Here is a 13,190-nt window from a genome sequence, read left to right as displayed (position 1 = left end):
TGAGGGGAGGAACAGAAGAAGGAGGGTCTCTGTGAGTTCCAGGACAGCCTGGCCTACATAGGTTGTTCAGAATTCTTCGCTTCCTTCTTGCCCCTCCGCTGGGTAATTGAGTGGTATACTGTGTATCTGTTCTCTTCCAGGCTAACCTTCAATGAAGTCACAGGGACAAGTGCAGAAAGGCCTGACCCTTCCTCGATTCCCTTCATCACCTTTGTCTCTGCAGAAACTTTTTCCACTCAAGGCCCTGACCGGTCACCCTCAGCCCTGCCACTCTTTCATGCCTGAGTCTTCTTCTCGGTTCCTTTTCAGACTTTGGAATGTAAGTAGGTGACTCATGCCTTCCCCCGGGATCTCTGTCCCTGGTGAGTGTTATAATCTAGGCGCCCAAAACTCAGTCTGGAACTGAATTCCCGGACGCCTGCTCACTCCTGAGGCCCAACACTGAGCTCGGGGCCAGCCCTTCCTCTCAGGTTCTTTCGGTGTTGGAACTTCTGCCCCTTTTGCCTAGGCCTCCTATACAGAGATTACGAGTGTGAGCTACCACACACAGATTCAGATTCAATTTTCATTTATTTATTTATTCATGGTAGGAGTGGGGTGGGGGTGGGGGGATAGAACATTAGCATACCAGAGAGCAACTTTGTGAAGTTGGCTCTCTCCCACCTCACAAGCTGCAGGGATCCAGTTCAGGCTTGGGAACCAAAAATTTTACCTGCTAAGCCATTACCAGGCCCAAGTTCATTTTTCAAAAACAACACTTTGTACACACAAGTAGGGGGAAGCGATCAAGTCCCCCTCTCCATTCACTGCATCCTAGGAATCCCCCCCCCCCAGGGCACTGTGCCTCATTTGTTTGAATGCAGCTGGTGCAGGGGAGCCCCCTACCTCTCCAGGATCTAAAGAAATTCAAATCTTGTTCTCCAGTGAGAGCTGCAACCAGCTTCAATTTTTTCCCCCTCCACAGTTTGGGGGTGGGAGGAGAAGACAGCACAGGCAGACACTGGAGTCGGGTGTGGTCAGAGGTGAAGTAGCCTAGGGGTTGGGGGAGGGGTATCTCTCTCTTGCGTAGCCTGGTTCCTGCTGCTGTCTTGGCCCCCAGGGGCAGTATGTTGTCCCTGAAGGTGCCTCAGCCTGTAGATAGCATCAGTACAAACTCTGCAGGAGAGAAGGGAAAGGAAAGGTCAATCCAGGTCAGGGACTGAAGGAGGTTCAAGGTGCTAGAGGCATGGGAGAGGTGTCTGTCTGTAGGGGTGACTCACCGTCAAAGTCTATAGTGCCATCGCCATTGAGGTCCATGTCTCTCAACATCTCATCCAGTTCAGTGCCCTCTAGTGGTTCCCCCAGCAGAGCGGGTGCTGCCTGCCGCAGCTCCGCCACTGTGATCCGTCCATCTCTGTCCTTGTCAAACTGTCAAAGTAGAGTCCAAGCAGGGCTCCTACGCCATGTTGCCTCCATACTTGGCTCTACCGGCCTCGTTTCCTTTTTTATTTAAAGCAGAGCCTTACTATGTCCTCCTGCCCAGACTGGCCTCACACTCAGTCTCTTGCCTCTGCCTCCCAAGTATTGGGATTAAAAGCGTGGACCACTATGCTCCCATCTTCGGCTTTAGTTGATGGGTTTGTATGGTTGAGACAGTGTCTCCTGCAGGCCAGGCTGTCCTCAAACTCAGCACAGCCTTGAACTCCTTATCCTCCTGCCTTCTCTACCGCCCAAGTCCTGGATTACATACATGTATATACTACCAAGCCTGATTTTCTTTGGTGCTAGGAATTGAACCCAGGGCTTTGTGCATACTAGCTATACAATTTATCAACTGAACTACCTGATGCCAGGCAATGATGCTACTCACCAGCTGTCTAACCCTCCCCAACTTCAATAACCAACATTGTCTCCTATGGTGGGAAGTTCCCCTGATTTGAAGACCTGAACTAGGAGTCAGCCAGGCCATCACTACCTGTCCCTGGACCCTAGTCTTGCCTCTCTGGGCCTCCTGAAGGCTGAGGTTTCCTAGTAAGGATGTAGTCCATGCTTGCCACCCATTTGCCACACCCTTGTACTTCTTACCTCTCGGAAGGCGATCCGCAGCTCCCGCACACCCAGCATGTGAGCTGTCTCCTCCCTCAGTTTGGGGCTTATCAGTTCCACAAACTCTTCAAAATCCACAAAGCCCCCCACTGTGGACCCAGGCAGAGCATCACAATCTGCTTGTCGGCGATGCCACACTCTGTCTTCCCACTAGGGTTCTGAATCCACAAAGGCACACCTAGGTCCTTGCTCAAAAAGGGGTTTCTTGCATACTGGGGGTCAGGGATGCTCCTGATCTCCATGAAGCACCAGTGGGCCCGAAAATGACCTGGCTTCAGAGCAGGCAGCCCAAGTTCAAATCCTGTTGCCGTCTGAGACCTTGGGTGGCTTACTAACCGTCCTGCTCTCATCCTGGGATGGGCCTGGAAGAAGCTACTCCATGGAACAGGGCTATGGCTGCTAAAAAAACAGGGCTATAGGAGCTAAGTAGAAAGCACTAAGCACCTTTCCAAAGCACTGCCACACCATCCAAACCCAAGACGCCAATAGGCAACTAAGTCACCAATAGGCAACTAACAACTCTGGGGGACCGAGATGAATGACCCCAGATGCTCTTTGTGCTTGAGGCAGGGTTTCTCTATTCAGTCCTCACTGGCCTAGAGCTCACTAAGTAGACTAGGCTGGCCTTGAACTCATAGACACCCTCCTGCCTCTGCCTCCCTAGAGCTAGTATTAAAGGAGTGTGCCGCTGCTCTGTTTTGGGGGCTTTTTTGTTTCATTTTGTTTTGTTGGTTTTTGTTGTTGTTTTATTTCGTTTTTGTCAACTTGACATAAGCTAGGGTCATCTAGGAGGAGAGAACTTCAGTTGAGCATTGCCTCCCTCAGACTGGCCCATAGACCAGTCTGTGGGGCATTTTCTTGATTAGTGGTTGATGTAGGAAAGCCCATTCCCTTGTGAGTGGTACAACTCCTGGGAAGGTGTTCCTGGAAGAGCAAGCTTGGAAGCAGCATTTTTCTAGTTTCCATTCAGTTCCTACATCCAGGTTCCTGCCTTGAGTTTCTGCCCTGACTTCCTCAATGATTGAATTGTAAAATATAATACAAAATAAATCATTTTCTCTCCAAGTTGCTTTTGGTCATGGTATTTATCACAGCAATAGAAAGCAAACCAGGACATGCAAATGAAGGGCAAATCCCATGCTCCTCTTGGAAATTGTAAAACTAAAGAAAGAAGCCATAGCAGCAGAGGGCTCCGTGGACAAAGGTGCTTACCACCACGCCTAATGACCTGAGTCTCAGTGGATCCCTGGAACTCACACGATAGAAGCATTCTCTTCCACCAACAGCTAGCTGAATTCTGACCTCCAAATGCACACTAGGGCACACACATCCCATCCCCCACTAATAATACCTAAAAATAAAGGTAAGAAACCATGGCCCACCCACCCTCTGGGTAACCAGGCTGGCTCCCAACCCAATCACCCAGCAGGGCCCCATCACTCACTGCGCATCTTCACGTGCTGGGACACTTCGAGCAGCTCCATCTCCGTGGGCATGTAGCCCAGAGTCCGCATGCAGTCACCTAGTTCCCGGTAGCCGATGTAGCCATCCTGGTCAGTGTCAAACTCCTCAAAGGCAGCCTGGAGCTCTGAAGGGATTAGCAGAAGTCAGGCCAGGAGGCCAGACTCAGGTCACCTTCCACCTCCCAGCAACAGCAAGGGACACTCACCTTCCAACTCTTCAGGGCCCAGCTCACGATCCTGTACAGGAATAAGCCAGCATGTCCCAGTTTGCCACAGCTCTCCCAGCCTCTGCAAGTGCACTGGGCAGGGCTGGCCCCACCACAGCAGCTGAAGAGAGTTGAAATCCTAGAGATTCCACAAGCAGAGAGTATCCTTCTCCCCATGCTTTTGTAACTTCAAATGTGTTTCCAAGATATCAGGCATGAGGTGTGGTGTTGCCTCTGCTTACTATACCAGCTGGCCTGAGGCCAACCTTTTCCCTCACTGGCTTTCCTGATCTAGGGCACAAAAGGTCACAACTCTACCCTCTCTTGTATTTCTCAATCTGAGGCACAAGAAGCAGGAGGCCTTGGCATATAGGAGCAGGAAGGGATAAAGATGAGAAGAATTACCCTCAACCGCCCCTCCTAGACCCCCTGACCTTTCCAAACATGCGGTTGAGCAGGGGCCCATAAGTCCTTTGAGCAGCATCCTGTTGAGGGTCAGAACGGTGTCGGTGGGACTGTCGGTGAGAGGCTTGCCGGGTAGGTGCTGAGGATGGTTCCTCCTGCCCCACTTTGGTCCTTGAGGAGTTCTTGCTGCTTCCTGAGGCCTCAGAGCTCTGGCTAGAGGACTGTTCCCCAGAACTGGCTTTCTGGGCCCCTGGGTGCCAATTCTCCTTCTTGCTTCTTCTCCTGGTCGAGGCAGGGTCTTCAGCAGCACTCCTGGGAAGAACAGCTCCTTTAGGGATCTTCTGGGGGGCAGGAGCCAGCTGTGCACTGTGCTCTGTTGCCATGTAGAAGATGGCAAGACTCAGCGATGTAGCTCCCTAGAGTGCCTGCCCTTGCTTCTCAGGCCCAGAAAGCTGCTTATGGCCCCCCCAGGCTAGAGTTGATCACCTGGGATCCACAGTGAAGGAGATTAGGGTAAATGAGTCAGGCAGCCAGCCTAATCCCTGCCCTCTGCCCCAGGATGGCCTGGCAGCACCAGATGAGTCTTGAAAACTGTTCTCAAGAGTGAAGAGGCCAGGGTGCGGCAGCTTCAGGGAACTCACACTTAAGCTCAGCTACTCTTGCCAATTCATCATTCCAAGCCTCAGTTTCCCCATCTGTGAAATGGAGACACACTGGCACGTTTATCCCAGAGTGTTCCGTAGCTGAACTTCGTGTGGCCAAGCAGATCAGTGAAGGCCCCGAAGGCAGGAGGAGGCATACTAGAAAAGGCTGAGAATTGTCACCTTGAGTCTCTTATGGAGTAATATCCCGAATGGGGTATAGGACATATGAAACTTTGAAAAAGAGGCCAGGCCAGAGGCCTTGGATGCTGATGGGAAAATGAAGGTGACACAGCCTGCTCTGGGCTGGAGGAATTCCTATCAAAGGGTCTCTCCATTGTCTGACCTTCTTGGAATGGGGGACCCTGGCTGGCAACTGAGCCCTGTGGGGCCACGGTTAGGGTTTCCAGGAGAGCAGACCCATGAATGATTAATGCTCCCTCAGCTTGGGTTTCCTGCCTGTCTGCCTCCATATCGACACTGGGTGCCATGCGGCAAGCTCCACCGTGGGACCGGTTGGTGGCTGGACCTTGGGCAAGCAGGCATCACCCTGCTCTCTCTACCTGGCTTGTGCCTCCCAGGTAAGCCAGGCCTTGAGAGAAGGGCATCCAGGCTCTGAGGCCAGAGGGGCTGGAATTCATAGAGGAGGCTGAGGTGGGGAGCCATGGGCATAGTGGCTGCAACCATGGGTTCCGGGCATGATCTAGATATGTTCCAGTAGCCAGTCCCTCTCTCACCCTCAGAGGGATGCTTTCTTCCCTCCACCAGTTGTGAGAGGTAGAGTGACAGCAGAAGGCACTGGGTTCCCCCTGGCCACCTCATTGCCATCATCCTGCAGAGCCACTGTCTCCCCTATACAGAGCCTCCAGTGACAAACAGGGCCACCTGTGCTGAACTCTGAGGTGCAGGGAAGAAACGCAGGTGGTACTGCAAGGCACTGGAGTCACAAGCTGCTCACAGGACCCTCCTAGCCACAGCCTGCCAGCCTGGAGGCTCAGCCCTCACCTGACATGCCGAGGTGTCACTAATGGCACTCCCATTCCTGGGATTTTAAACATTTGGATCAGGATTTTGTGAAGGGATGATTCTGTACTTTTTCTTTCTCTTTTGGGATAATGGCTTATGTATCCCAGGCTGACTTCAAACTCTCAAGAAAAGAAGTCCAGCCTTGAACTCCTGACTCTCTTACCCATTTCTCCAATGTGACATTGCAGGTGTGTGCCAGCTGTGGTCATTTTGAGAGAAGCTTTTAAACCTCTGTAGTGTAGGCTGGCCTTGAACTCATAGCAATTCCCCTGCTTCTGCTTCCCAAGTACTGATATTACCAACCTCACTACCTTTAAGTGATTTTAAAGTGTCTTGTGGAACACTAGGGGGTTGCTCCCACAGCTTTAATTCGGAGCGCCATCTCTCCACTGACACAGATGTTCCAGGACTTACAGCTGAAGCTGGGCACGGCAGTGTACTCCTCATAATCCCAGCACTGTGGAAGCAGAGGCAGGAGGATCATTTAAATGTTAAGGCTTGCCTGGTCTACATAGTGACATCCTGTCTGAAAGAAACCAGGGGCAGGGATCAGGAGATGTGAGGTTGGTAGAATGCTTGCCAGGCACGCAAGAGGCCTTGGGTTCAATCCTCAATACCGCATAATGAGACTGAGGTCAGTTTTGGCTACATGAGATCTTGTTTCAAAAACTTTAAGTCAGGATTGGAGAGAAAAGATGGTTTGGCTGTTAAAGACATTTGTTGCTCTCATAGAGGAGCAAAGTTCAGTTCTCAATCTGATGTGGTAGCTCTAAACTCCCATGTAACTCTAGTTCTAGGAGATCCAACCTCCTTTCTGGACACCAGAACACACTCTTAGCTGGCCTGGAAATTTCTATGTAGGCTAGGCTGGCCTCGTACTCATAGATTCACCTGTTTCTGTGCCTTCTAAGTGCTAGAATTAAAGGCATTTGACACCATGCCTGGCCTCAGATAAATAAATCTTAAAACAAACAAACAAACAAACAAAAAACAAAGCTGGCAGCACAGGCTGGTAATCCCAGCATTTAAAAGACTAACACAAAAGGATTACTTCAGGGGTTGGGGATTTAGCTCAGCGGTAGAGCGCTTGCCTAGCGAGCGCAAGGCCCTGGGTTCGGTCCCCAGCTCCGGAAAAAAAAAAAAAAAGGATTACTTCAAGTTTGAGACCATTCTGGTCTATACAGCAAGTTCCAGGCCAGCCAGGGTCCCACAGCAAAACCCTGTCTGAAGACAACATTTAATAGTCTCCCTAAGAAATGCACTTGAGCACGTGGCTTCCATGTAACAAAATGGTATTAAGTTTAGTCTGCATTGCTGACATATCTGTAACCTTCACCAAATCAGAGTTAGTGGACAACCATTTCCTCACTGGTAAAATTGATTATAGGGGGACCATCTGAGGTTATCTATTTAAGTGCCCTGCACAGGCTAATTACTCAAAAAGTAATAATACTGGCTGGCCCAGAGAGGGCCAGTGACTGTCCTGAAAGTGCACAGCATCATCTCTCTCATACCAAGCCATCACGCATTTGTTGATTCAGCAGACTGGCAGTCCATGTCCTGCACTACGCTGAGGACCCAGAATGGACACTGCTATGGAAGCCAACCTGGGTGCTGCTGGCCACGGTCCCCGCACAGAGCTCAGTGATGAGGACTACTACCCTCAGGGCAGCTGGGACACAGTCTTTCTGGTGGCCTTGCTGCTCCTGGGACTGCCAGCCAATGGGCTGATGGCATGGCTGGCTGGCTCACAGGCCCGGCACGGGGCTGGCACCAGATTGGCCTTGCTCCTGCTCAGCCTGGCCCTCTCTGACTTCTTATTCCTGGCAGCAGCGACTTTTCAAATCCTGGAAATCCAGCATGGAGGGCACTGGCCGCTGGGCACTGCCGCCTGCCGCTTCTACTACTTCCTGTGGGGTGTGTCCTATTCCTCCGGCCTCTTCCTATTGACAGCCCTCAGCCTGGACCGCTGCTTGCTGGCGCTGTGCCCACGATGGTACCCGGGGCATCGTCCAGCCCGCCTGCCCCTCTGGGTGTGCGCTGGGGTGTGGGTGCTGGCTACACTCTTCAGTGTGCCCTGGTTGGTCTTCCCTGAGGCTGCTGTCTGGTGGTATGACCTAGTCATCTGCCTGGACTTCTGGGACACTGAGGAGCTGCCTCTGCGGATGCTTGAGATCTTGGGGGGCTTTCTGCCCTTCCTCTTGCTGCTGGTCTGCCATGTTCTCACCCAAGCCACTGCTTGCAAGACCTGTTGTGGGCACCAACCTAGGCGCATGGCCTGCCAGGGCTTTGCCCGTGTGGCCAAGACCATTTTGTCAGCCTATGTGGTCCTGAGGCTACCCTACCAGCTGGCACAGTTGTTCTATCTGGCTTTCTTATGGGATGTCTACCCTGGCTACCTGCTCTGGGAAGCCCTGGTCTATTCTGACTACCTGATCCTGCTTAACAGCTGCCTGAGCCCCTTCCTATGCCTGGCGGCCAGTGCTGACCTCCGGGCCCTGCTACGCACTGTGTTCTCCTCCTTTGCAGCTGCTGTCTGTGAGGAACGACCTGGAAACTTCACACCTGTAGAGTCACAGACCCAGGTGACCTCTGAGGGCTTGACTCTGCCAGGACCAACAGTTGAAGGCCTGTCAAGGTTGGATCCTGTGGTCCAGCCTCAGGGGAATCCCTCTGTCCAGCAACAGTCAGATTCTGTGGTCCAGTCTGAGGTGAGCTCCTCAGTCCAGCCACAGTCAGATTCTGTGGTCCAGCCTGAGGTGGACTCCCTGATCCAGCCACCAATGGACACTGTGGTTCAACTTGAGGTGAACCCTTTGACCCAGCCACAGTTGGATCCCACAGCTCAACCTCAAGTAAACCCTTCAGCCCAACCACAATCAAATTATGTGATCCAACCGCAAGTGGACTCTCTGACCCAGTCACAACTGGATCCTGTGGCCCAGTCACAGTCAAGCATAGAGGCCCAGGCTCCTGCCTGTGGGGCTGAGTCAGCCTCTAACCCTGGTGAGGAAAATTCCCCTAGTCCATCCCCAGATCCCACTCCTGGGGTCCCTGAGAATGTAGACAGACCAGCTGTTCCCCAGGAAGAAAGTCCTAACAATGTTCCCCCAAAAGAAGCCCCCAGTGCAGGACCTACTTGAGTGACAGGAGGCCCAGGCCCACCAGGGCAGTAGAAGAAATCAGAGAGAAAGCAGCTGGGCAGAGGTGGGAACATGAAGAAACCCAGCAGTGAAAAACCCCACTGAGTCCCTTGAGCTTGCTGGGAGGGCTGAGGGGAAGTGAAACCAGTCAGCCAAAAGTCCCAGGCAGGGTGCTGTGAATGTCTCCACCCTGTTCTCACCAGGCTTTTTTGCATTACTACCCCCATCGCATACAGACACCCAACATCCTTGAGCCAGTGAGGAGGGTCCTGCTGGGTTCTATCCTCCAGTCCCCCACGGTCCATGATTCCTTCCCCTTATTGCCTCTATCTGCCTGGAGGAAGATAGTGTGAGACATTTTCTCTGGGCTTGAACTGATCTCTTTCTAATCTTTCCCTAACTTTCCCCATTCCTGTCTGGTTTTCTGGCTTGGGCACCCAACAAAAAATTTCCTGTAGAGAAGGGAGACTTCCAGGCGCCCACAGACTCTGGCAGGAGCCAATCGGCCTGGCACAGCCAAGCTGTCTCCGATGCTCGACTACCCCCAGCACACAAAGCCTTGGACAGGATTTGTGTCAAGGTACAACCAAGAATGAGGCATCCAGGCAAGGGTCAGGAGCAGCCAGGCCTGGATTCAAATCCAGCTCTGTCACGCCCTGGCTTGGGAAACCGCCATGCTCCTGAGGGCCCTTTGAGGATTACTTAAGAAAGTGAGTGTGGCGCATGCTGGAGCCTGGCACACGGTGAGGCTCTGGGGCAGATGTCACTGACAGAAAAATGGCCCCCAGGGCCTGGGACTGCACGGCAGGAGGACAGCACCACCATCTCACTGAAGTACCTGAGATCCTCTGACTGCTTGGGTGGCAGACCTCAGGGTGCCCTGAGGGTGCCTTGAGGGTGAGAGACTCAAGAAATCCTCAAGGTCTAACTCCATTCAAGAGCAGTTCTAATGTCACCTGTCACTAGCCCTCAGGGAGGGCTGGATAGGATCTGGGAAAACTGCAGGTGCAGAGTGCACTACAATTTGAACCCTGGGATACAGACAAGACGCTGCCTAAAGGCACAGGGCCCTGGGCGCCGTGGTCCCAGGGAGGGCATAAGCTCCGGAAGTCACAGAGCTGAGACTGCTCTTCCTCTCCAGCTGCAGATGCTGCAAGGGAAAAACAAAACAAAACAGGAAGTTCTGAGAATGATTTCCCACATGCTTCTCTCCAGTCACCCCCTCTTTACCCAAATCAATTTTCTCTTCCTAGCCTCTAGCGTTCCCAGATCAGATCTCCCTCCCTTATCCCACTGTCCTCTCCTGTTAGTCAGTGAGTGGCTGAGAAAATGCCCTCAGCCCAGACGTCCACAACAGTGATGGTTTATAGGAAGCTTTTTCCAGGAAGCTTGCATCTTAAAAAGGCAAGACGGCAGGCTGTGCAGGCAGCGTAGAGGGGTACGGGCACATCTGCAGTGTTGCAAACTCCTTCTTAAGGGCAATTTCCTGATCCGTATGATGGGGGGAATGTGCTGGGCATGGCTCGCTCCTGTAATCCTAGGACTCAGGATGCAAGGCCAGCCTGGACTACATAGTGAGACCCTGGATCAAAAGAGCAAAGGCTGGTGGGATAGGAGCGTTGGCTTAGCAACTAAGAGAATACAATATTCTCGTAAAGGACCAGCGTTGGTTCTCAGCACACACATATGGCAACTTACACTCATGAAACTCCAGCTCCAGGGGACCCAACACCTCCTTCTTTTTTTTTTTGGTTCTTTTTTTCGGAGCTGGGGACCGAACCCAGGGCCTTGTGCTTCCTAGGCAAGGGCTCTACCACTGAGCTAAATCCCCAACCCCCAACACCTCCTTCTGATCTCCATGGGCACCTACACACGTACAGACAGATATACATAAAAATTAAATTAAATAAATCTAAAGAAAAGCAAAGGCTGGTGATACAGCTCGATAGTAGGGTGCTTGCCCGAAACACTCAAGGCCATGGGCTCAGTCACCAGCACTACAAAATAATGGAGGGTGTGTTCTCTTCCTTGTGGCAACAAGTGTGGGGTTCACACGAGAAGGCCACAAAATGGCCAAGGCAGTTTCAAAGCACACTGGTAGCATGAAGGAATGATAGGCCCTGTCTTAGTCACTAGTCTATTGCTGTGAAGAGACACCATGACCAAGACAAGTCTCATAAAAGGAAGCATTTGACTGGGAGCTTGCTTGTAGTTTCAGAGGCTTAATTCATGATCGTCGTGTCAGGGGATCATGGTGGCAGGCATAGTGCTAGAGAAGTTGTTGAGAGCTACGTTCACAGGCAGAGAGAATGAAGTGGGCCTAGCATGGGCTTTTGAAACCTCAAAGCCCACCCCCAGTGACTTAGTTCCTCCCACAAAGCCACACCTCTTAATCCTTCTAATCTTTATCAGAGTTCCACTCCCTGGTGACCAGGCATTCATACATACAAGCCTAGGAGGCCACTGTTATTCAAACCGCCAGAGGCACTAAAGCCAGTGGGAGAGATCTTTCTGAAGTATCTGTTGAGTTAATTCCTCTAACAAATATTTAGTGAGAATTTACCAAAGAGCTTTCTGGACAGCCTTTCACTTTACAGACATGTGTAGGGTTCAGGGCATCTCTAAGGGTTATTGGACCTTGTCTCCACCACCCATTCACTGTGTGGCCTTCAACAAAGTTCTTCTGGGGACTTGCTTTGCCCATTTGTAAAGTGGGTATAATAATGATTGGCTTTTGGTAGATAAGTCTTCGGTTACTGACAGCCATTATCTGATACTCTAGCGGACACCCTGAGGCCAAATGAGGCCTAGGCCAGAGCCCTCCTCCTGGCAGGTAGCCTGGGAACCAATTATCTGCCCCTTTATACTGCCATGTGCCTCCTCTTCCACAGGAAATGCTCACCTCCCCCTGCCCTTCACTGGACCCCACTGACTCTAAGGGCAGAGCCTGAATGTCTGTCTCCCTTGGGACACTCTGCTACCTTCTCCTAACAGGGGCCCTAAACCCTTTCAACATGGCGGACAGATCAGAGAATAAAACTTCCCTGCCCACCCCATCTCTCAGAGAGTGAACCAGTCCCACTTCCACGGTCCTCAAAGGGAGTCTTACCCATGAGGGAGAGTTGCTACTCAAAAGGAAGGTTTTACAAGAAAAGGAGGAGTTTTCCTAGTGGCTCACAGATTTGTGTTAGAGAAGATGGAGCCAGAAAGGGAGACCTCAGTCTCAAAACTGTCCCCAGCCTAGGCAACTGCAGGGGACACCTTCTCCCTCCACATGAGATCCCTGTGTTTCTTTGAAGGAACCAGGTGCTGGTTCTGAGAGTTGTGAATATGAATATTTTGCAATTCTATATTCAGGCCTGCTGCTCATTCATTCACCCAGCACGAAGTGGTTTCACGCTGGGTGCTGGGTGGGGTCTCCTTCTGGGCATTGGAAGGCAGTATGGGGGTGACAGGGTGGTGGTGTGCAAGATAAAGTCCCTGTCTTTCGTTTGCTGGCATGAATCTTAGCAGGATGCCAAATTATTACATGGCGTAGCGTCTGGGACTAAGAACAACTAATGGGAACAAGGAAGAGCTAGACAGGGACTGGGTGAGAGGGGAGCACAGAAAGGTCCACAGGGGAAGTGACACGTGAGGCCTGGAGTCCTTGACGAATGAGGTCTCCTCAAGGCTAGGAAGAGCTTCCAGAAGGAGGAAGGGAGTGGGATGTGCTAGCCTGACATGGGAATTTGGTGCCACTGGGACACATGCTGAGAGGGGACAGTGGTGGATGTTCTGGGATCAGACAGGAATTCTGGCAGAGGAACATGGGACTATGGATTTTATTTGAAGTGGGCTGATGTGGGAATGTGAGGGGTGGGGAGTGGTATATAGAATTGTAGCCACCTGGCCTCATCTGGGCTTCCCCTTAAACATCTGCTACCCAAATCAAGCCACACTTCTGCCTGCCTGGCTCCAGGGTGTATGAACAGTGAGAAATCTAAAGACCTTGGAAATAACAAACTAGGACGAAATCCCAGCTGGGAGGTCTCAATCAAGCACCTGTCCCCTCTAGGCCTGCTTCTTCAGAGTGTAGTGACCACTGCGGCGGACATGAGCCCTCTTACCCTCCCACACACAGTTGGGGCTTCATGAAGGCTAAACAAAGCACCTTTTACCTCTGCTCTGCCTCATCGAGTGCCGGCCTCCTATCACCACTGGTTACTCAGGAGATGGACA

The 13,190-nt window shown here is 51.8% G+C and overlaps 2 protein-coding genes across 2 annotated transcripts; one reads left to right on the top strand and one right to left on the bottom strand.

Moving 5' to 3' along the window:
* Nucleotides 1-551: 551 nt before the first annotated feature.
* Cabp4 (calcium binding protein 4) lies at nucleotides 552-5,168 on the bottom strand. The gene is made up of 6 exons (XM_032891257.1): nucleotides 4,189-5,168; nucleotides 3,755-3,785; nucleotides 3,530-3,673; nucleotides 2,065-2,174; nucleotides 1,260-1,407; nucleotides 552-1,155 (listed from the first exon to the last, which is right to left on the bottom strand). Exons 1-6 carry the CDS (start codon nucleotides 4,540-4,542, stop codon nucleotides 1,127-1,129), a joined length of 816 nt encoding a protein of 271 aa, XP_032747148.1. The 5' UTR covers nucleotides 4,543-5,168; the 3' UTR covers nucleotides 552-1,126.
* Nucleotides 5,169-7,409: 2,241 nt separating this feature from the next.
* Nucleotides 7,410-8,969, top strand: Gpr152 (G protein-coupled receptor 152). The gene has a single exon (XM_032895301.1). It carries the CDS (start codon nucleotides 7,410-7,412, stop codon nucleotides 8,967-8,969), a length of 1,560 nt encoding a protein of 519 aa, XP_032751192.1.
* The last annotated feature ends 4,221 nt before the right edge of the window (nucleotides 8,970-13,190 follow it).

The sequence above is a fragment of the Rattus rattus genome, chromosome 2, assembly GCF_011064425.1.
Source record: "Rattus rattus isolate New Zealand chromosome 2, Rrattus_CSIRO_v1, whole genome shotgun sequence".
Taxonomy (NCBI): domain Eukaryota; kingdom Metazoa; phylum Chordata; class Mammalia; order Rodentia; family Muridae; genus Rattus; species Rattus rattus.
This window is presented reverse-complemented; position numbering and strand designations above follow the sequence as displayed.

Excerpts from the sequence above, each read along its gene's own strand:
- Cabp4 (XM_032891257.1), bottom strand. The coding sequence starts at position 4,542 with ATGGCAACAGAGCACAGTGCACAGCTGGCTCCTGCCCCCCAGAAGATC. Across the intron at positions 3,786-4,188 it reads TCAACCGCATGTTTGGAAAG|GATCGTGAGCTGGGCCCTGA; the intron begins GTCAGGGGGTCT and ends ATTCCTGTACAG. Across the intron at positions 1,156-1,259 it reads TGGCACTATAGACTTTGACG|AGTTTGTACTGATGCTATCT; the intron begins GTGAGTCACCCC and ends TCTCTCCTGCAG.
- Gpr152 (XM_032895301.1), top strand. The coding sequence starts at position 7,410 with ATGGACACTGCTATGGAAGCCAACCTGGGTGCTGCTGGCCACGGTCCC.